The sequence below is a fragment of the Alosa sapidissima genome, chromosome 4 (genome assembly GCF_018492685.1).
Source record: "Alosa sapidissima isolate fAloSap1 chromosome 4, fAloSap1.pri, whole genome shotgun sequence".
In the NCBI taxonomy this organism is placed as follows: Eukaryota; Metazoa; Chordata; class Actinopteri; order Clupeiformes; family Clupeidae; genus Alosa; species Alosa sapidissima.
This window is the reverse complement of record NC_055960.1, coordinates 14,205,101-14,228,454: the sequence shown is the minus strand read 5'-3', so window position 1 is coordinate 14,228,454 and position 23,354 is coordinate 14,205,101. Positions and strand designations below refer to the sequence as shown.

The 23,354-nt window shown below is 39.8% G+C and overlaps 1 protein-coding gene across 1 annotated transcript; it reads right to left on the bottom strand.

Moving 5' to 3' along the window:
• Window positions 1-781: 781 nt before the first annotated feature.
• Window positions 782-19,083, bottom strand: LOC121706696 (inter-alpha-trypsin inhibitor heavy chain H3-like). The gene is made up of 22 exons (XM_042088650.1): window positions 18,920-19,083; window positions 18,686-18,715; window positions 18,485-18,508; window positions 18,133-18,287; window positions 17,758-17,862; window positions 17,391-17,553; window positions 17,188-17,298; window positions 16,011-16,139; window positions 15,787-15,903; window positions 15,511-15,679; window positions 15,058-15,183; window positions 14,784-14,965; window positions 14,119-14,304; window positions 12,672-12,808; window positions 11,439-11,599; window positions 6,088-6,114; window positions 5,956-6,003; window positions 3,745-3,858; window positions 1,909-2,110; window positions 1,606-1,778; window positions 1,191-1,302; window positions 782-1,100 (listed from the first exon to the last, which is right to left on the bottom strand). Exons 1-22 carry the CDS (start codon window positions 19,016-19,018, stop codon window positions 971-973), a joined length of 2,700 nt encoding a protein of 899 aa, XP_041944584.1. The 5' UTR covers window positions 19,019-19,083; the 3' UTR covers window positions 782-970.
• Window positions 19,084-23,354: the final 4,271 nt, after the last annotated feature.

Below are 23,354 nucleotides of genomic sequence, written 5' to 3'. Positions count from 1 at the left end.
GCACCCATTGTCTGGATGGCTAGACTACATATGTGATCAAAACCTGCACATTATTCAGCATTAATTTTGCCTTTCCAAATGTGCAAGCTGCCGTTGCCATAGTCACTAATGCACCCCCATACCATAATAGATCCTCACTTTTGAACTGTGCTCCAATAACAAGTTTGATGGTCCCACTCCTCTTTAGCCTGGATGATGCAGTGTCCATGATTTCCAAAATGAATTACACATTTTAATGAATAAAACCACTGGACAGTTCTTCACTTTGATAAGCTCAGGCCCAGTTAAGATGGAGGCATTTCATGGATCATGTCTAAATATGGTATCTTCTTTACACAATAGAACATCAAAATGTGTTATGGGCCCATACAATGATTTTCTTTACAGAAACTGGTCTATTTTTTAATATTGTGTCATCTGAGGTGCCAAAGGCTCCCTTACCAAGGTTTCTTCCTTGGTAAGGGAGTTTTTCCTTGCCCCTGTTGCTCTTGGGTGCTCCTTGTTGGTGCTCCTTGTTGGTGTCCCCCCCCCCCCCCAATCCCAATCCTCCCCCACCTTTCTTATGCAGCCCTTGCCACTTAATCTACTAAACCCCTTCTACTGCACTTTTACCCCCCACCCCATAAATGCACAAATAGGCTGACACCAGACATAATTTCACTGCATTTCTTACTGTACTTCCAGTAACTATATGCATGTGACAAACTTCCTTGTATCCTTGTATCCTTTTGTTGCCCCTTTTTTTTAAAACGTGTTGCTGGCATCAAATTGTCAAACATTCTCAGATTCAACATTTTATTTGTTGTTGGTGTCTTTTTTGCAACCAAATATGAGTTTATGAGATGTACAGTTTTTATTACACAGTGTCCCAACTTTTTTTGGAATCAGGATTGTATGAAGGTGCAAACAAAACAGGTTTTTCTCCATCTCCATTTTCAAAATACTTTTTGCTGCTATGTAATGTCTCCAACTAAAAGAGGCTGGACATCACATAGTCCTCATGGCTCCCATCGATGAGTCCAGTTCCATTGTTGTGTACAAACCAGCAGGGCACTTTCTCTCCGTTCTTCACATCTCTACGGAAGTCTCTCTGCCAGCCTCTGAGGAGACAGAAGTATTTAGGAAATGTTAATACTTAACAGCTTCTGTTTAGTTTCCCTTAACATATTAAACGGAAGATGTTTGTTTACCTAGTCACAGTCAGTTTGTGTCCTTTAACATCCATTGTGGCATCAGGCTTTTCAGGGTCTTCTCCTGGGTGGAGGTTGCTCACTTCAAACTGTACACCGTGATAAAACTGGCCTGTAGGGTTACATAAACAACAAGGGCAACGGATGCTATAAATTACTGTATAGGCTGACATTACAGTGAGAAGAAAATCTACACACTCATATTTCAGACTGTATCGCATAAAATGTATAATATAATATTAGCGCTGAGAAATTATAGCTATTGTCATCTAGCTAGTTCATGTGGTTAGTCTCCAGGGTGGTATTTCAATTTACATCCACAAGTTTTCTTAAAAAATAAAACACATATACATTTATGAAACGTCTATGCGATCAAAACAAACTCAGAGATGCTGGAGTGCAGCTGCTGTCTTACCCAGCAGTCCGTGGACCCTGGGGGAGAGTAGGTGGCTGTCTATGGTGTAGAACCCCAAGTAGTCCTGGTGGTACGGGTGCTTCTTCCACACCTTGTGCAGAATGATGACAAACTTCACAGAGTCTTTCAGAGTCACCGTCAGACTACGATCCTTTGTGATCTGCAGATCCATGCTGTGGGTCAAATTTTCACATCACTTGTAGAAACAGACTACATTTACATAATACTTCTAGAATAGTGTCTACATGATGTTGCCAAAAGAATTGTGTGTTAAAGACTGAAACGGTCAATAGGCCTACTCACATTTCATTTTTAGCTAAGGTTGTTTTCGACCAGTCAAACTGCGTCGTTTTCTTGTTCAAGAACACTGTGATCCCATCTGTGCTCACCACCAGTTTTATGCCCAGTGTCTGATGAACAATCCCAAAACGGCCAAAGTATGTGTTCAATTTGCTCCCAGGGTCAACTTTCTTATCCCCAATGGTTTGGCCATTCACCACAATGCCTGTGAATATAATTAAACCAAATACCTTTATTTAGGGACTCTTGGCTCAACGACTTCTTGGCTATTGTTAGATTGTTACGAGCAATTTTGGAGTGGGTTCCAGGGAGCAACCAAAAGATGACATCGCCCCCAAGTCAATTCTAATCAAAGGGTTTCCCCCAAAACCCTGATCAAAAGATCCCTGAACCACACCCTCAAAAGGAGTCCTGTGACTACTGCTATAAAACTCCACAGATATAGCATCCACAAACCACAAAAGCATTTTTACGCCACCAAAATAGGCTCTAAACTTCAAGTCACTGGCGAGTTCTGACGACAAACGGACATAAACAAATTGCTACAAACAAACGTAGCACCCTGCTACAGGTTTTCCACTCCACATCAGCAAACAAACACTGTCCTAAAACAGCGACAAAACAGTCAAAATGGTCGCAGATTGATGACCCCCAAATGCTGTATCAAAGCTGCAAAGTAGTACAAAACCAGCAGACTTCATATAAGTGGATTAACAAACTTCCTGCCATTAGCAATCTCATTAGTCTAGCACACCAACAAAAACCATCAATTAGCCAACACAACGTTACAAACAAAATAAGCTACACAAACAAAACCAAGCTACTCGCACACAAAGCTCCCCCGGACGAGTCCCCAATTGTTACGAGGCGGGAGGTCACAGCTCGAATTTGTCTAGGGGTTAAACTAAACTGAAGCCTCCCAGCAACGCAACATAAAACAAACCACACAAAGGACCTAACTGCTTCCTACACGCTAGCCCTGCTTGTGGTGCACAGACATGGATGTAGGTCCTAACTGTGTGTGAATGTGATGTGACAGGAGCTTCAGAGAGCGATCAACATACCTGTGGCATACATCCTCCTCTTTACGCTGTGGAACAGCGCAAGTTCTTTGATGGTTATACTGTACGTTCCAACATTTTATTTTCCAAAAGGTGGTGTAACATCCAAAAACAGAGGTCCATAATGTCCAAAGGCCACAGGGTAGACAGATGTGGCTACCAAACAGAGGCCATGTACCAATTGACTCTGTCTCATTCTCTTGATTGTTAGGACAGGTGTGCTTTTACCCAATTAGCCACAGGTAGTGACATCACTGAAGCCCTGCCTGTAAGTCAGTGCTATCCCTACCATGTGACCCTAACCCAGGGGTGGGCAAACTTTTTGGCTCAAGGGCACCTCAACACCCCACACAAGCCAGCTGGAACCTGCGGCTCTCTCTCCCTCTCGTGAGTGCAGAAGCGTTCCCAATTAAATGGATTGCACGTTCACGTTAGATCTGCTGCAAAGGAGATAACTAAGAGTTAACTTAGTTTAACATGATGTTATCTTTATTTAACATGATGTTTTGACATTTACATTATAAACGTTCTCTAAGGAGAGTGAAAAGCAGTTTGCAGTAAAGCTACCAACGTCGTCTCTATCGCAGGAAAAAAATAGCAAGCAGCATGATAACCAAATGAAAGTGCTTGGCGGGCCGGAGTTTGCCCACCCCTGCCCTAACCTATCCTTACATCGATCATTGAAAGTATCTGTTCACTCAATATTTTGATCAATGAATTTGCTGTTACTGTATATATGTATTTAATATATGCATGCTCTATTCAAAGTTGTCCTTACCCAGCACAGGATCGCTTACTAGGTTGAAAATGGTTCCAGGCCTCTCATCAATATTAAAACACAGCGCATCATTCATCTCTGGCACCTCAATAATGAAATGAGGGTCTCCATCCACTGCAAAATAATATTGACTTAAACTTAATTCTGTCACAGCCAGATGTCTATGATGTTTACAATATACTTCTACAGTACATATTTATTCAATCAATCACTGCATGGACGAATGGAAAAATAAACTGAATGGTCTTCCCAGGGCTCAATGATGCAATAGATATGGTCACTTTTCTTTAACAAGTCTTTTTAATAACGTCAATGCTGAAAAATAAATGTATATATTGTTCTACAGTGATATATTTCATGTATTTATTTTAGGTGACAGTTGACAAGTAGTAGGTGCACCTCTACCTGAGCTTGCCCCTCCTATCTTGAAAACCCATATTTAGCAGCAAAAAGGACATAGACAACATATCAAATGTTGAAAATGATTTTTTAAAATTATTTCATTGAAAATATATGAGTATTTTGAATTTCATGTCAGCAACATGTTTTTAAAAAAAGATGGGACAGGGAATGTTTACTACTGTGCTGCTTCACCTCTTCATTTAACATGATTCTGTAAATGTTTAGGAACTGTGAAGACTAGTTGTTAGAGTTTTGAGATGAGTTTCTGCCCGATATAGGATTTCAGTTGCTCAACAGTATAAGGTTTTCAATCATGTTTTTCATTCCATGATGCACCTAATTTGACAGGTCTGGACTGCAAACAGGCAATTTTAGCACATGGACTCATCTTCTTTGGAGAAATACTGTTCAAATATGTGCAGAATTCAATTTGTTATTGTTTTCCTGAAATATTGAAGGTTTTCCCTAGAAAAAAGCATTGCCTGGATGGCAGTATATGTTGTTCAAAATCTGTATACATCATTCAGAATTGATTGTGCCTTGCCAGATGTACAAGATGCCCATGCTGTAGGCACTAATTCACCTCCACACCATAATAGATCATGTTGCTGGTATCAAATTCAAAATTAACATATATTTTCCATGAAATAGTAACATTTGTCATTTTCAGCATTTGATAAGTTGTCTGTGTCCTTTTTGCAACTAAATATGAGTTTAAGAGATTGGCAGATTATTATGACCGCCGCGCAGCGAAGCGGCGGTCATATAGGTTTAGTCAGATTTTTTTTTTTTTTTTTTCTTTTTCTTTTTCGCATGTCCAAATTTCCATCAAGGATTCCCGGGACACTGTAAGACCGGGGTACACGAAACTTGGTGGGCATGTAACCCCATATGGATAGCATGGAACCTCCTTTTTTCGTTTTGATCTGTAGCCCCCCCGCTGGACTGGACCCCCCGAAAGGAGGGTAGGGCAGACACAGTTTTCTGTAAATATCTCGAGAACCGTAGGGTTTAGGAGGACCAATTTTTTGCGTATGTTTGCCTCCAGGGGTCATGTAAACCCATTCCATATGCACACATGTGCATAAACAGATACACGCACACACATACATTCACAGTAATCCTACGTATGACACATACTCACACAGTAGACATACAGTATATACGCATGCATGCACATGCACACACACAGGCACATAAACAGGCAAACACACAAGCACATGCACATGCACGCACACACACCCACACACACATAAACATAAACATGTACACGCACACATGCACACAATTCAAGAATTTCTCAGAATTATGAACAGGCAAGATGGGGGTGGGGTTGTATAAAATGTATATTACATGTGAAATCTATGAACTAATCATGTTTTGGTACTTGTTGTCTAGCAGATACCAGTGAGAATTGAGTGTGCATAATGCAATTCAGTGAGACAGAATCATATATGCCTTTCAGCGTGACTTATTTTTGTGGAAAACATGTGCTGGACTGGGCGGCGGTCATATTTTGTACCGCTCTGCGGTACATCTAGTTACATTCTGTTTTTATTCACATTTTACACAATGTCCCAACTCTGATTTGGGGTTGTAATACCTAGGTTAGATAGTTAGGTCAGTGGCACCTCTCTTCTTTGTTCTGCCCTGATGAAAGCCATTTTGGCCGAAACAAGTTGGCACGATTTTATCTGTTCTATCACAAACTAGCCTATTAACGCTTTTTTAATATGAAGAAGAGCGCCTTGAATCCGTCTTTTTTTGCATCATGTCATAAAACCCTTCAAAGGACATACAAAGACTTACCATAATAAGTTGGAGAAACAGGGTGATGATACGGGACCCGACTAATATCTTGAAAACAACATAGTTTTAGTCATGCCTTATTTGAATCAAGAATATTGCTTAACTGTGCAAATTCATGCAGCTGTTTCCTACCTTGATCTTGAGGCCTTCCTCTCTGTTCTGTTTGACAACACAAAACATATCTGGTTAGATTACTTCAAGTGTTTTGTCATCCAGATCATTCTCTATCATGATACCAATAATAACGGTCAGGGTGGTGTCCAGGCTTATGACGACCTGGTACACACCACAATAGTAGCACATACCATAGGTTACTATCTAGGTGTTTACATCCCTAACACTAGGAGGTAATGTTTCTGGTTGCGTTTGCTTGTTTTCGTCTGTCTGTGTGCAAGATTACGCAATAACTACTGGCTCAATGTCCATAAAACTGGGTCGAAAGGTGTAGCATAGCCAAATACCGACCCAAAACATTTTGTTGCAGATCCATCATCTAACTCTTGCATCACCTCAATGAATGTAGTTTCACTTTCACTTTGATGCATAGCATCATATGGAATCCATTGCAGTTTTGTTTTTGTTTTAATGGGCTCCCCCAGAGTCACAAAGTATTTAGGTATATTTGACCTTGCTGTTGTAAATACTTCTCACAGCTTGAGCCTTTCCTCCCTGGGCACATAGCAACAGGGAAAGCAACACAGGAAAACAATCTCCAAAGAGCCATATCTACTGACCAGGTAATGTTTCACAATTCTCACGAGATGTCACCGGGGCGCTCAATGGCCCAATGGTAAGGCTGGTTCTCTGTCTGCAGGGCGAATCTCCTTAATTACAAGGTTGTTTACCATCAAAATGACTTTGAAGTTGTTATATTAAAGGCATCCTATGCAAGTTTTTTTACTGTAATATAACAGCTTCTAAGTCGTTTTGATAGTAAATGAACGTGTAATAGGGAGAATCGTGCGCCATCTACAGCCCTAGCTTAGCCAGCTACGGAGAACCAGACTTGATACTTCGCTGTCCCCGACTTGGAGAATCAAGAATTGCTTTACGACAATTGTGCAATAGCCTACTATTTATATTAAATCGTGCAGTATTACCTTGTCAGTCGACATGGTAATACTGCGGTAACTCTTTGGTGGTTTGTAAACAAATCCACGTGTATCGTTTCCAGGAGGAAGGGTGCTAGTAAGAGTGGTATTTACGACCGTTGTGTAAAATACATAGGCTAGGCCTACTCCCAACTGCAGGTTGCCCTGTAGCACACAAAAAAACCCTAAACTGCAGGATACCTTTAATGGTGTTTGTAATAGGCCCTCCAGGGTCCAAGCCAAAGGATTGCATTTTTTCATATACAGTCTTACCCTTAAGACTGAGTGCTTTCAGAGTTGAAAGAGTTGAGTTCAGAGTCTCAAATGTGTCAATGTCGTGGAATAAAAGAAAATGCAATGGTGTAATGACCTCAATTCACAAGCTGCATGTATATCAATGCAGCAGTATAATGTAGGGAAAATCACAGTGTAGAATCTAAATCTAGATTGCCTAAAGATGATGTAGTATTTATTTTTTTTTGGCAGTAACAACCAATGTTATCTGGAAAAGGTTACCTGATTACGGTAATACTGTCTTAAAAATATGTTCAATGAACCCTCCCAATTTGATCTGGTGACATTCTTCTTCTTCACCTTTATTTATTCAGGGGGGTCAGTTGAGAGCAAGCTCTCTTTTCCAATGACGCCCTGATTACATACACAATATACAACAACGATATAAAGCAACAATCATAGTTCACACATACAAACAGTCTGCACAACACCGGTAATAAGGTTTCTAAAACATTCCAAGGAAACCAAAGTTTCCAATTTCAGCGCATGTTGTAAATCATTCCATTTTTTGGCAGCATAAAATTCAAAAGCTGTTTTTCCTAATTCCGTTCTAACATGAGGGACAGTCAAGGTTAGGACATTTTGTGAACGAGTGCGCAGATTGCAAGATCTAACGGAAACCAAACTAGTCAAATATTGAGGTAACATACCAAGTAAAGCTTTATAAATAAAAATCATGCAATGTTGCTCTCTTCTTGTAGGTAATGATGGCCATCCAACCTTTTCATATAAAACACAGTGATGAGTTCTAAACCCATCACCAGTGATAAAGCGAAGTGCAGAATGATAAATTGCATTGAGGGGTTTCAGTGCGGAAGAGGAAGCATGCATGTAGATAACATTGCCATAATCCACAACAGATAAGAACGTGGACTGAACAAGTTGTTTTCTACAATTTAAAGTAAAACAAGCTCTATTCCGGTAAAGAAAGGATAATTTACCTTTCAGTTTTCTTATTAGTTCGGCGATGTGATACTTGAAAGACAACACATTATCTATCCAAATGCCCAAATATTTATAATTTAAAACTCTTTCAATCGAAGTTCCGTATAAGGTTAAAATAGCGTTATCAGGTGGAGGAGGAGACGACAACCTTGAAAACAACATATACTTTGTCTTTTTAGGATTAAGTAGTAGTTTAAGGTCAATAAACGCATGTTCGATAACATTAAAATCAGATTGCAGGTTTGCCAAAGCTAGTTCAACAGAAGGGGCAATTGAATAGATGATAGTGTCGTCAGTGAATACATGAATCTTACTTTCAACAATCCCAGAGCTAAAATCATTAATAAAAAATAAAAAAAATAAAATAGGACCTAAAATAGAACCCTGTGGCACACCTTTAGTAATACTCAGGAAATGTGATTGATAACCATCCGCAACCACAGCTTGAACTCTATCCGTTAGATAGTCCTTGAACCAATTACATGACCGATCATCAAAACCTATAATTTTAAGGCGTTTTAGAAGTAACCTATGATCCACAGTATCAAAGGCTTTTGATAGATCAATAAAAAGAGCAGCACAGACCATCTTGTTATCTAAGGCGTGAACAATGTCAATTTACAACTTTAGCGGTAGCTGACACAGTGCTGTGTCCCGATCTGTAACCTGACTGATATGTATTTAACATATTAAATGTAGATAAAAACTCTTTTATCTGTTTGTTCACCAGCTTCTCTAGAATTTTTGCCAAACAAGGAAGTTTCGAGATAGGACGGTAATTATTCAAGTCTTCTACAGAACCTCCTTTGTGCAAAGGAAGAACGAAAGCTGTTTTCCACACCGTAGGGATAGTATTAGTCAATAAAGTGAGATTGAATATATCCGTCATCGCTTCACAAATAATAGGGGCAGCTAAAAGTAATAATTTTGGATCTAATTTATCAGCACCTGTGGATTTCTTAGGATCTATAGCACACAAAGCCTCTAGGACTTCAGGACCAAAGAATGGTCTAAAGGAGAACCTATCAGGCCTAGAATTAATTTGGTCTACAGGGCCGTCACAGACTGGATCAGAAAGTGATGAACCAGATGCCTCAGAGATATTACCTACTGAGATAAGTGCTCATTAAAGGCATCACATTGCTTGTATTTATCAAAAATCTTGGAAGAGTTCCATACCACTTCGCCAGGTAATGATGAAGTTAGGCCTTTTGACAATGTCTTGACCGTTTTCCAAAATTTTGCTGGATTACCATTACAATTTGAAATTGCTGACAGATAATAAGAGGATTTGGCCTTACGAATCATAGCAAGACACTGGTTACGTAACAGGTGAAAATCCTTCCAGTCAGAGCTCAAGCCAGAAGCACATGCTTTCCTCCAGGATAAATCTCTAACTCGTATCATAACCGTAAACTTCTTAAAAGGGGCATGCTTGTCCACTACCAAATTAAAAATCTCAATAAAATGGTCGAGAGCTATGTGGGGATCAAGATAATTAGCAGAAGAATGAGAAATATTACTGCGATACAGGTCATGCAGAAAGGCTTGCTCAGAGAAATTTCTAAAATTCCTTTTGGTAATTATATAGGGTTTAGATTTCAGCTGCCTAGCATCCCTTACACAGGCAATGGGGCAGTGGTCACTGAAATCAAGAGGAAAAACATCACTAGCTTTGAACTTATGAGGTCTGTTTGTTAAAATAAGGTCCAGTAGAGAACCTCGCTCTAAGTCATGAATATTAGGTCTTGTTGGAGTGGTGATCAACTGTGTCAAATTCATATCATTACACAAATCTTTCAGGCTATTAGAAGCATCGGTTAAGAAATCCAAGTTCAAATCACCTAATAATAACATTTCAGATCTTTCATGAGAGGCCAAGAGGTTGAATAACTCAGCAATAGCACAGGACTTTGCAGCAGGTGGGCGATAGGCCCCAATCAGAAAAACACCATCAAAATTGGATTTATTCGTCAGGTTAACATTCAACGTAAGGCACTCAAAACTCTTAGGCCTAGAAATAGAACTGACAACAGAAACAGAAAGGTGTTCCTTGGCATATATTGAGACTCAACCCCCAGAGGAGCCAACTCTATCAGTCCTAAAAACATTGTAACCATCAATAGCAATATCAACGTCACTCACACGATCAGTCAACCAGGTTTCAGAAAAAACAAAGATATCAGCATTTGTAAGTTGTGCACAAACCTTAATGTAATCAAGCTTTGATGTGAGACTACGAACATTCATGTGAATGACGCCCAATCCCTTTTGTTTATTCAAAGTGAAATCTGTTTGAGACTCCAAATTTACTGGCACCTGGGATAGACCAGACCTTAAATTACAGAAGGTATTAGGCTTAATTAAAGAAATAAGGTTATTCCTAATCACCTCCCTATCTTTTTGCAGAGGTAAAAAGGGTCTAACGGAAACAATAGGCACAATGGGGTACTCAGTTGGTATAGAGTTAACAGGTAAAAGTGACCAGCAGGGGGCATCAGAGAGATCGATCTGTGCCGTACTGCCGGGGGACACGCTGGGAGTGGCTACATCAAATGTGAAGGCCAGCGGATGCCGGCAGCGGGGAGAATAAGGCGTACTGATGGTTGGGAGATCATGAGCAAGACCCTCAATACAGGAAAACGGTGCCTGTTTATCTTTAACGGGGGATTGACCCAAAAGAGGATCGTGCTGAAGCAATAGTCAAGCACGATTATTAGACATAAATTGAGTGTAATTGGACACTAGTTTTTTGACCCCTTTCTTGTTTGGATGCAATCCATCACCTCTGTAAAGGTCTATGTGGGTCCAAAAGGAGTCGAAGTTACTGATATAATTATATCCCGCAGCTACACAAAAATTCTGAGATGCAAACCAAGAAGACGACTAAAGCGCTCAACGCCTCTTAAGACAGGGATTGGTCCAGACAAGAAACAGCGTTTCCCCAAACCCTCCATAGTCACGCATAATGTCTCGATATCCTGGTGTAACTTTTCAGATTTTCCGACCATAACATCATTCATTCCACCATGTATTATTATAGTGCATACTGAGGGATGTCTTTTTGGGCATATAGGTCTCAGTTGAATGGCATTGGTGAAGTGCACTTTTAGTTACATTGATTTATCCGTATAATTCTTTCACATTTTTTACCTTCGGTGAGTTTGTCTGCGATCATTACATCGTATGGATTTTCCTTATCCTCTGGCTTTGTGACCACCATGGATGTGAGGGGAGTGACAAAGTTGTACTTGAGGGAAAGGTCCAGAACCGCTGCAGTAGCATTGGCCCTTTCCTCTGGTGAACCTTTATCTCTGAAAGTGTAAAGTTCTTTTTCAGTACAGGCTATTCAGCCAGCTTAAAAAAATAATAATAATGATGGAAAGTAGGTCAATTGTTTAGATATAGCCAGCAGTCAAATCAATGGTTACCCAGTCTATGCTGAATTACTGGCTAAGCAGGTGTGGGCTAGTAATTGGAGACCTGGGAAAACTAAGTTGCTGCTGGATGTGGTGTTGGTGTGCGGCTAGTGCGTGGCAATTTTTCCTCAAAGATTCTAATCCCAAGGCCCCAATACAGTAACGAGGACACTATGCTGTAGGAGATACCATCCTCTGTGAGGTTCTGACTCACTGTGGTCATAAAAGATCCCATGGTGTGTGTGTGTGGTGAGTATTCTGGCGCATAATGAATTCTGTACATCACCCGGGTGGGTGCTACACAGTGGTTAGTGAGGTTCCCCTTTTCACTGTAAAAGTGCCTTGAAAAGCACTATAATGCTTGTTGTACAGTATATGTGTAGGGGAAACAAAACCAAAATTGAAGTGTAGCACCTGACAGACCCTCAGAAGGATACAGCTTTCTTCTTTTCCTAGAGAAGGATTGTCTCCTTTTTTTGTGTGTTTTCATCAGTTGTATTTGTGTAGTATTTCCTTTATGTTTTATCTTTAATAAAAACTCTATCCTTTCATTAAAGCTGTATACTTGTTTAAATTCTGTTACCAGAGTGTGGAGTTGTACATGCAATGGCATGTAAGAAAACCTCTCAGTGTGACTCTACAAACATTAGTAAACACTACACGCTGTGTAAAACTCAATTCACACAGTGATTCCACCATTCCTGTTATCAGTGCAGGTTATTACACCAATGAAATAACTAGCCCATCCCTTCTGAGGACCTGTCTGCTTCACATGTAAGGAACAGATAACCAGTAATTAATTAAAAAGAAAATTAAAAAGTATGTTAAAGCATGAAAATGTGAATTGGTGTGCTGGTGCGTGTGTGATGTGTGTGTACTGTGTAGTAGTAGTCACCGTGTTTCAGAATCAATTTTATAGAGAGGCAGCCAATAAAAAACTAACAACATAATTGCAAGGTTCACTGACTTCTTTTCCATGAGCTGCTCAATAGTGAGGTAGGCCCACAGACGTTCTGTGAAGTCCCCAAAGATGTATTCCTTCTCTGGGAATGTATCATCCCACTCCTGGGCAGTTGCTTTGCCCTGTAGCATATAGTCATCCAGCTGTGAAAGTTGATATGAATCGACAGTTATAGTGAGCACTGAGCAGTTAATTAATCAATGCAAATGTCTTTGAGAATGTGGCAGTTTTCATGTTTATTTTTTTAATTTCCTTACAGTGATTTTTTCTTTTTACAATTTCATTACACTGATATACAGCCTGGAAGCCAGCCAGAATTTAACCCTGGCCACAAAAGTTGAGGTCGGGAAATTCGGTCTGGACTTGCTCCATTGACAATATTCTATGCCCATATAAAAATCAGCCGATCAATGAAATCATCTGGACGGGCTTTATACAATGATGGACAGATGATGCAATGGTGCCTATTTATTCACGTGACATGAGCATGCTTTGGTTGATTTTGTTTACAGCAAAAAGCTTGTCGCTAGAGAAACCAGATGAGGATGTCGCTATCGCGTCTGTTGTACAAGATATTGACTGCGCAAAAACTAAAAAATGAACAGAAAACAGCGATTAAAGGATAATTCCGGTGTGATTTTGACCTAAAGTGTGTTGAAACATGATACCGAGTGTGAACGTATGTCTCATAGCTCACCTCGGCTTGTCCCCTGCACTCAGAAATCTGGCGCTAGTTAGCCAATGCTACCAACAGTGTTTCGTTGTGGTGCCTCGGGCATCGGCCTAGCCATACAAATAAATCACTGTTTTACACCATTTACGAGGCTCAAAGTAGCTCCATACTTCATTGGTAGACTTCCGAGGGCCTTGTCATTTAAAACGAGACTTGGAGAACTTTGAAAAAGCACTGGTAGTTTATTTACAAGACGATTTATACAGACAGTACCTTGAGGAATTTTACCATTCGACGCCATCTTGAATTTAGTCACGATAAGTCGAGCGACGAGTATGAACGAACAGCTATGATAAGGGATCAGATTCCAAAAATAATTCCGTGGAAATGCATGGATTCCAGTTGCTGCTACTGGAAGCAACTGAATCCATGCATTTCCACTGAATTATTTTTGGAATCTGATCCCTTATCATAGCTGTTTGTTCGTACTCAGAAGAAGGATGTTTTGGCTGTTGTCCCTCACGGTAAGCTATTTTGTTGCTCTGATTGGTTAGGTCTATCCAATTGTGTGCAGAGGCATTTTTCCCCTGTATCGATTGAAACCCCATAATCACGTCCCAATGCTCCAGTCTGAATAGAATTGAGTTGGCTACATCCGGCTAACATTGATATGAAACAACTCCCCAAAAACAGGAGAATTCACTTGTAGTATCTCTAGACCTGAGAAAAAATAGAATGTTTAGGATGTGATGGCATGAGAGAAGGAAAAATACGCCTTACCCCTTGTCCTGACACTTCTATGAGAAAGTTGTCCAAGTCATATTCAGTCAGTTGTCCTGCCACAATAATCTCTGAGCCGTTGAAGAGCTGCTTAAAGTGGCTGTTTGTCAAAGAGTTCACTGCATTTTCTGGATATTTGAAGTGCACATCAGACAGAAGAGGGCTAGCCACCTCATCATAAAATCCCTGGGAGAGAGAGCTTTAGGTCAGGATGAGTTTAGCTGTATAATCCTTTATTAAACTTATTACCAACCATTATCATTGGCTTGCCAAAATAAAACAGGAGTGACTGTTTTGTGTTCTTTTTGTGTTCTTTCTTGAGGTCTTCCGAAAGAGACTAATGGTAACGTAGCATAGCAGGAAATGAGCTGGGCTTGCATGCAGAAGCCTGAAAAGTTGTGGATTCAATTCCCAGCGTCCACCGTTATGCCTTTGAGCAAGGCACTTAACCCCATGTTGCTCCGGGGACAATGGCCCTATATATATATATATATATATATATATATATATATATATATATATATATATATATATATATATATATAGTTGGCATATGTAAGTTGCTTTGGATAGAAGCATCTGATAAATTAATAAATGTAAATGTACATGTAAAATATAGTGATGACCACTAATGACAAGCTTTTTGGGGTTTCAGTGCAATTCACCTGCAGCTGCACAGCCGCATCTGATGCCTCATAGATCCTGCGGGCCAGTCCGTCATTCTGCTTTGCCATGGAATCCAGAAAGCCGTAGTCCAGGTCGTAACCGAAGCCCAGAGAGAAGAGGGAGAAACTCCCATTGATGGCATCTTGGACGTTCTGTTGGATCGTCATTCGATTGGTCTCTCCTTTTCTCAGAGGAAATATAGTGATTGCAGAGATTCCTGCCTGTTTGACCTTCTGTAACTGTATTGGTATATATTCAGGAAAAGAAGTATACCTTTGGTGGGATTCCCATCTGTCAATAGTATGATCATAGTCACACTCTTTTCTGGGAGTAGCTTATTTTCTGCTTCAGTCTTAATCATCTTCACTGCTGTGAGGAGGCCGTCATTAACATTGGTCCCTTAAAGGAGAAACATTTAGGCTACATGAATGATCATTACAAATTAATTTAACAAAGCCATAATTTCCACCTTGTGTACTGTACCGAGTTCATTTTTAAAGAAACTCAAAAAATTGCTCCTATACAGGCAGAGGATATTGTAATTGGAATCGTCTGTGTGTCTACGCTCACATAATTTAAAAAGTACTGTAGCAATTTCTTGCTAAAGTACTTTACATTTTCATATAAGGTAGAGGGTCACCATATCATGGTCGTACATGAAAATCTGGATCCGGATGCAGGAATTTACCTACATTTCTGTACTGACCCAATACAAGCAAGACTCACATCCTCGTTGGTGGATTCCTTTCACAAATTCTTTTGCTGCCATCACATTTTCTTCTGTGGCCTTGGTCAGAGATGGCCTCCAGGACTCAACAATGCTATCAAACAGGACCAGTCCAAAGTAGTCATCCTCATGCAGATCACTCAGGATTGTCAGCAACGCTTCTCGTGTCTGGGAAGGATAAAACATAGACCAGATTCAAGGAATGAAATCTGCCGATTTCTTCAGCTCAAATTGGAGAGTGAACCATCTCTTATTGACAGGCAGATCTTTTTTACCTGCACGATTTTCCGGCCCGCCATGGAGGTGCTGATGTCAATCACAAACACAACATTCTTGGGCACTCGTACTAAGCCCGCAGGTGCAAAATAATGGACAAAGTAGCCATTAACTATCTGTAACAGACAAGCCGCGTTTTATGTAGCGTATCCTCCTTAGGTGCCTATGATCACTGAATTAGAACTACTACAATTAAAAGTCAATTATAGGTTTCTTTTCTTGCCTGAATGTCCACAATGCTTTCAGCACGGTTCACATCATACTTTATGAAGAAGTCCCCATCGATCAGAGTGCCGTCACAGTCAGGGCATTTCCTCTGCTGGTCCAGTGTTGGACTGAAGGACACATGAGCCTGGTAAGGGTCAGACAGGATTGGAAGCAGAAACTCTTTAGCAATGTTTCATTCATTTCAAAAATTTATTTTATGTCTTAAAGTCCCGGTAAGCCAAAATTGGAAACTTGTTTTGGAAACCTTGTATAGGTTAGAAAACAAGTTCTGAAAATGTTTGCGAAGACTGTAAACTGTGTGGTTCTGAATTATGGACTTAGACCATTAAAGTCATGGAGTGTTTACCATGCCTTATCCTAGATCTGTTTTCCATGGAAGCCAGAATTTTGAAGATACTATAAATCAAAATTTGAGATTTGATTGACATAACAAATTGAATAGGGTAGAAAACTACAAACATCTACATTCTGGAGTAGATGAGCACAAGATGCATTTTGTACGCTAATTACAGGTGTTTTCACAAATTAGCTCATCTGTGTGTCTGAAGAGTTGTGCTAATTATAATCAGCTGGTTTAGAGAATGGATGGAACTATTGGTGCCTTCATGACATCTATATTCGGAAATTCCGACCTCTGACTGAGGAAAAATGACCTGAATGCGAAGTCGGGTTGGATTTTACGCTCGGAGATTCGCACAGAAATCTTGTGCCTACACTTGGTGTCAAAATTCAAAAGACCTCCATTGCAACAACATAACAAGAGGCGAACCTCACTCTCATTACAAATAGGCAAGGTATTTTATCACTAAATGAAAATTGCAAATATAAACATTTGCCTGAGACGTTCTCCTTCTTGCTCAACCATAGTAAGCAGTTCTAACTTATTTATGTGTTCTCTGTAAAGACAACACAAAAACGCAATCATGTTACTGCAGGATATATTTTGTTTTTCGAGCTGATCTCATGAACACATTTTTTGGCTGTAGCCTATATGTAGAAGGACAATTGAGTTGTGGCTTCAGCGCAGTCAGAAAACCTGCCTTTACTTTTGGCATACAGGGACTTTAAACCTGAATTGAATGTTCACAACACAGGAAAAATGCAAATATTTCAGAAACATTAAGGTATTATGATAAGGTAGGGAATCTCTGTATTGACTTGTTTTTGGCCACCTTTTTGTCAGTGACAGTTTTCTCCACAAGGGGCAGTAGTTCATTGGTGAGAAATGTCCCATAAGCATCCAGGAAGGCAATTCCTTGAGGCTCGTAGATATCGGCCACAATCTAACAATAAGGCATGTGACAAATATTGATCTATTATTTCAAATAACCATCATCGAAAGATGTTTATACAATGGCAGTGAGATTGGTACTACCTCAAAATGCTGGACTAGTTGTTTTGGTTTGACACGAGTCATTATCTCGTAGTTTCCCAGGCGACGCTTCAGCAATTCCTCATACGTCAGTGTAAATATAACCGGACTAAGGGCTGCAATGTTCACTGAAACCGAGAATTTCTCCATCTTTCTGCCTGATGCCCTAGCAGAAACATACACACACATGAAAGTGATAAAATGTACTCCACTGAGAATTTCAACAATTTTCTACCTCAGCCCTAGCCGAAAGACAGACACAAACACACACACACACACTCCGACATATTAACAAACAGTTGTGACTGTGAGAGTCAAAGATACACCCACAACACTTCACAACTCCACACCTACATCTAAACCAGCTTACTTGACCAGTCCAGCAGTCTGTCCTGAAGACACGGCCTTTTCATACTCCTTTTTGGCCTTCTCCTTCTCCTTCACTGCACCCACATAGGTCTTCCCCTCAATTTCCCTAAAATGGATAATGAGACAAGCTCAAAAATAGAGGAAATATTAATCAAATAGTACTGTGGAAATCAACAGGAATTCATTAAATTATTTATTTAGTAGATGCATCACTGATTATACTGTACTTTAATGTGTAAATAAACAAGTCTTAATAAATAAATAAGACATTTATTTCAGAATGCATCTATTATTTTTAGTGGGCTATATTGTGGCAAACAGAGAAAGTTTGGATATTGCGAACTACCAAAGAGGATAAGTGTAAATGGCAACTGACATGCTGAAGTTGGTGATGAAAGCTGTCTTTGGGAGTTCCACCTCGAAGAATATTTCCTTAGAAGAGTTGCCTTTATTCAGAGCTTTGGTGGTCATGACTGTACGAGCAAATCGAGACGCCACCTTGCAGTCCAACTTCACAGTCTGAATTTCAACCTGTTCCGAACCGCAAGTTTTTGTTAGTCCGTTTTTGGATACCTGTGTGTATGTGTGTGTGTGTGTGTGTGTGTGTGTGTGTGTGTGTGTGTGTGTGTGTGTGTGTGTGTGTCTGTGTGTGTGTGGCACAGTACAAACACCAGAAGGGGGCCAAAATCAACAGCGACAACATTTAAAATGGTTTGACAAACACTTACCTCTGGATCATTTATACTCCGCTTCTGTAATAAAAGAAGTGATAATACAGGTCAAACTGATTTTATTCTACAGGTTTAGCATTATTGTTTAAAAAGTCTGATAACCTCACTGCACAAAAATATACCCTAGCATAAAAAACATGGCTTTCAAAAGTACCCATATGCAGAAAATTAAGTGTTGCATCGTTAACTTAATAGTACCTCAATATGTTTGATAGTGCCGGTCGTCATCTAAAAAATAAAACAGAATAGGACTGAATAATGAACAATGCTAATTACAATACCAAGATTGTAGCTGAGAGTAGTTAACAGCATATTCATTGTATTTATAGGATTTCTTTCTTCTGAGATTATACTTAAATTCCTTTTTTCTGTTCTGGTGAGCCTGATACAAGTTGTGCACATGATGTAAAATAGCTGTATTTAGGTACTTACCAGCACCTCTGAGTCCCTAGAGATAACCAGAGCGCCATAAGTACTGACCCATGAACCTACACAGACCCAGAGCAGCAGTACAGTCCGGACTACAGACATGATTCAGCCTGAGCTCAACACTCACTGACTGCACAGCACTACTTCACTGCAGTTTGATAAACCAACTGAGAGGAGTAAAGGTCAGTAACACTACATGCATTCACCACTCAAAACCCTGCCTTCTATGATATTCTGGGATAGCATTCGGTGGCGGCAAAACATTGAGTCATGCCTGAATCCAATATTTGGATCCAAATATGGGTGGAACCAGGGTCCAGGGGCATGCTTTCCCAGAAGAAAACTTTGATAAATAACCCCTGGCGAATTTTGTGGCAACTAATGGACAAATTTACTGGCACTGCAGTGAATGGCTTTCATTGGTAGATGACTGTAGGTCTTACACAGGCTGCAGAGGAGGATTTCAGATTTTTACCACGGTGATGAATCAGTGATTGGTTAAACAGACCGAGGGGAAATGACTCGTTGTCGTTAATGAGTTATTGTACATTTAAAAGCCTAAATTATAGGGCCTGAGGCTATTTTTAGAGCAATTTTATACCTTAACTTTTAACCTCTTATCTCGGTCATTATAAGGACCTCCTTTACATGCTATATCTTCTTTTATATTTTGTTTTTGATGTGATAATGCATATTTCTTATATCAGGCTTTATAAAACATGTTGCGTCTTATAATTGCTTTCATAGAAAGCATGAAAGGAGAAATATTTTTGTTCATAGGGGGGTTGTCTGGAATGATGATTGGGATGTTCTACGGCTAAGGAATTTGCAAAAATATATAGACTGAAATAAATACTTTACTCATTATAGATTGTTTTATTCAAGTATTGTCAATGAAACAACGTTCATAGCTGGTACCTTGATGCCTGCTACAAGTGAGTCAGCAGTTGAAGGCAGTGACACATAATTATGTCAGCCAGCTACCTAATGTGACTTGGTCAGACTAGAGTGTGGGAGGAAAGTATGTTTATGAATTAAAATGTTGAACGCCCGAAGACAACAATTAATGTCTTGGATAAAAAGTCCAGCAGAAGGAAAAACTGTCAAATGTGAAAATTACATTGTGTAGGTATAAGCAAATAAGCAACCTATTTCTTATCAGTCACAACCAGACACATGCAGTGCTTGTCAATAGATTAGTTAGATCTAGATAGATCAGACACACACACACGCACACACATACGCACACACACACGCACACACACCCACACACACACCGTCTTGGTCTCGAGACCGGTCTCGAGACCACTTTTACGTGGTCTCGGTCTTGTCACAGTCTCAACCATCTTTGGTCTTGGTCTTGTCTTGGTCTCGGATCCCTCGGTCTTGTCTTGGTCTCATTGTCTCGGTCTTGCGGTCTCAGGTCGACATAGTGGTCGGGAGATTTGCAACATTGTTCTGTCTGTAGTTGAAATAATACCTTCTTAAATTGAATTTAAACTGGGACTGAACCTCTTACCCCAGTATGTTGCTCTTATTCAATTGATTGTAACACTAGCTCACTAGCTGTTTTTTTTTTTGGTCTCGGTCTTGGTCTCGTCTCGTCTCGACTTTGTCTTGACTCATTCTGTCTTGGCCTTGGTCTCGGTCTTGATACCCTCTGGTCTTGTTAGTGCCTTAGTCTCGGTTTAGGTGGTCTTGACTACAAGTCTAACACACACACACACTTAAGTCAAATGGCAGATTTTGATTCCTCTTGCATTTCTCATTTTATTTTAAATGTTAACAGTGCAAACATAGCCTATAGTCTTGGCAACTCAATAACAAGACAATCAATAACAGTGTTTCTCTACACATCATGCCATACTCTAATTCTATTCATATTCTAAAGCGCATCGTCACTCGTCAAAAGTCTATTCAAATTTAGTAGGATGTCCAGTTCACATTGGGAGGGGTTTCGTTATCAAAAGTGGAGCGCATAGCACAACAAGGTGTTTTAATCAGTCATATGGGTGTGTTTGGGGCGTAACATCATTTTAAACCAATGAGAATGACATCTGGCATTCCCTTTAACGGCGCAAAGCGCGATATGTCAAATAAATGCATCGGTATTTTGGCATTCAACGGCGCATCTGAAGGAGGCTGCTTGCGAGACCGTATGGAATAGTCATTCTTAAACCATGCTTTACTAAAACCTAGCATAGCCTTCACGCATTTCCACTCGTCTATTATTTGAACTCATTGGCAAAGTGAAACTAACTTCACCAAGGAGTCAGTCAACGACAAGACAGTTATATGTTACTTTCACTATTGACTGACAGTGGGTTACCACCGAAAACATAGGCTGGAAAAAGCAACACTTACACTAATATTGCTCAAATGACTGAATAAAATGTAATAATAACATTAATATATTAACATATAATAACATTTATCTTGCAGAGGAGTTGCTTATATCTCGTGACAGTGCGTCTTCAGCTGTGCTCCATACGTGTCGCCTCTCCCCTAATCACCTTTAACAGTCATTACCAATTTGCAAATGATGGTGAATAACTACTCATCATGAGATGTACAGTATTTCGTAATATCTTTATTCTAATTATGTTTCCCATTGTAATCGTGCAATTTGTAATGCTTTGCATGGGCGTGCGCTGGTGTGGGTTCATGAATGATAGAAGGATGGTGCGTGCAATATGACTGTTGACATGCGCTCTTAAAATAGCATATGAACAACTCGCCATTGACTTCTGACCAGGTTTAGGTGGTGTATAATAGCGATTTTTAGACAACGCGCTAGGACCCTCCCTAGGTTCTTAATTGCCACACCCCTGGGCGCAATGCTTAAAAAATAAACGTGCAAAATACCGAATTCAATTTGCGCAGGTGAAAAACGAACTTTACGCCATGCGCTGGTGCCCAAAATACAGCCCTGAAACATCAGGGCGCATTAAACTTTGTGGGCAGGTAGCCCCACTAGGCTTATAACGAATAGAAGCTTTTGGACCCATTCCTCAGTGACCAGAAGGTTTGAACCGCACACAATTTGGCATGTAGGATCACTCCAACAACCTCTAGACTAGATGCACCAAAATTTTGTGAAATTCAGACACATAGGGAAACATACATCATTGGTTCAGGTGTGTATGGAAAGCTGGGAGCAGATAACATGCATTATGTATATGGCTGAGGGAATTAGGCTTCTGCTGAAGCGGGCTTTGTTGCACCTTATACTTCTGAACTTCCTTCCAGATGGCAGGTTTACCTCTAATGATAAAGGTACGGTACGCTATATGCCATATGACCTTTGCCAGGTCTTTTGTAATCAGATTCATGGCTTGGTTTGACGCCTTTACTAATTTGCAAGTTTTAATGCTTAATTCTGATTTTCTTGAGTTGTTGTTCACATTGTTTTTAATAAATGTCAGATATATAAATATCAGATTCTTACCCCAGTGAGTACTGGGCCCAGTTGTTCAAAAGGTTTAATATGGATTAGAATCTCTGGATTTGGAAATCTCATGTTTTACCATTCAGGATCAAGTAATCAATTTTACTTTTAATGCCGATTTTTCAAAGCAATTTGGGATTGGATTAATCTGATCCATACAACCTTTTCAGGATTATGAAATCCGGGTTACCTGTGTTTCTAAATGGAACTATATCACAATCTAGCCTAGTGGCTATGTAAGGATTAGGAACAACAGTTACAATAGGTGGTATGAGGTTGCTTTGATTGTTTTATCTAAAGAGACCCCTTATCTTATCCACGACAAATAGATGAATACAAACAATCATAATATGTATCATGACTGTAACATTTAAATAAATCAAGTGTAAATACATGATACAAATGATATTTGACCAATGTTAATGTTTTATTACATTTTGTACCTGAAATCCTCCCTGAATCCACCCTTCTGTTGGGATCAGGGTAATCCTGATGTTTTGGATCAAATTTATCCCAATACAACTCAAATGTTTTGAACACAAAGTGAAGGTTTCATCCAGATCAAAATCAAGATTAGATTAGACATTAATGTCTAAGGTCATCCTGTGTCATATGTTAGCGTATAATATATTGACTGCTTGATGTTTGCTTGTTTGTTGGTCTTGGTAACCTCTGGCTTTGGTTCTGTAGTAGATGAAGCCTGCAGCAGTGACTATGAGGCCCAACACCAGTCCAGCTACCCCGATGGCAATCTTATTTCTCTCTGGCTCAGGCATGGAGGAGTCTGGGGAAACATCAGGTTGTGCATGAGGTATGAGGTCAGACAATTATTCAGACATTTATAATCTGGGTCTGAACATGAGACACTGGTACCAAAAGAGCCTTTCAGCCCTTTTGAAGCATCTTAAATTTGAGCAGTGTCACCTGAATAAAACACTGAAAAGCATGTAGTACCTGTTATACAGGATGGGTTGGGTCTTTGCAAATGCT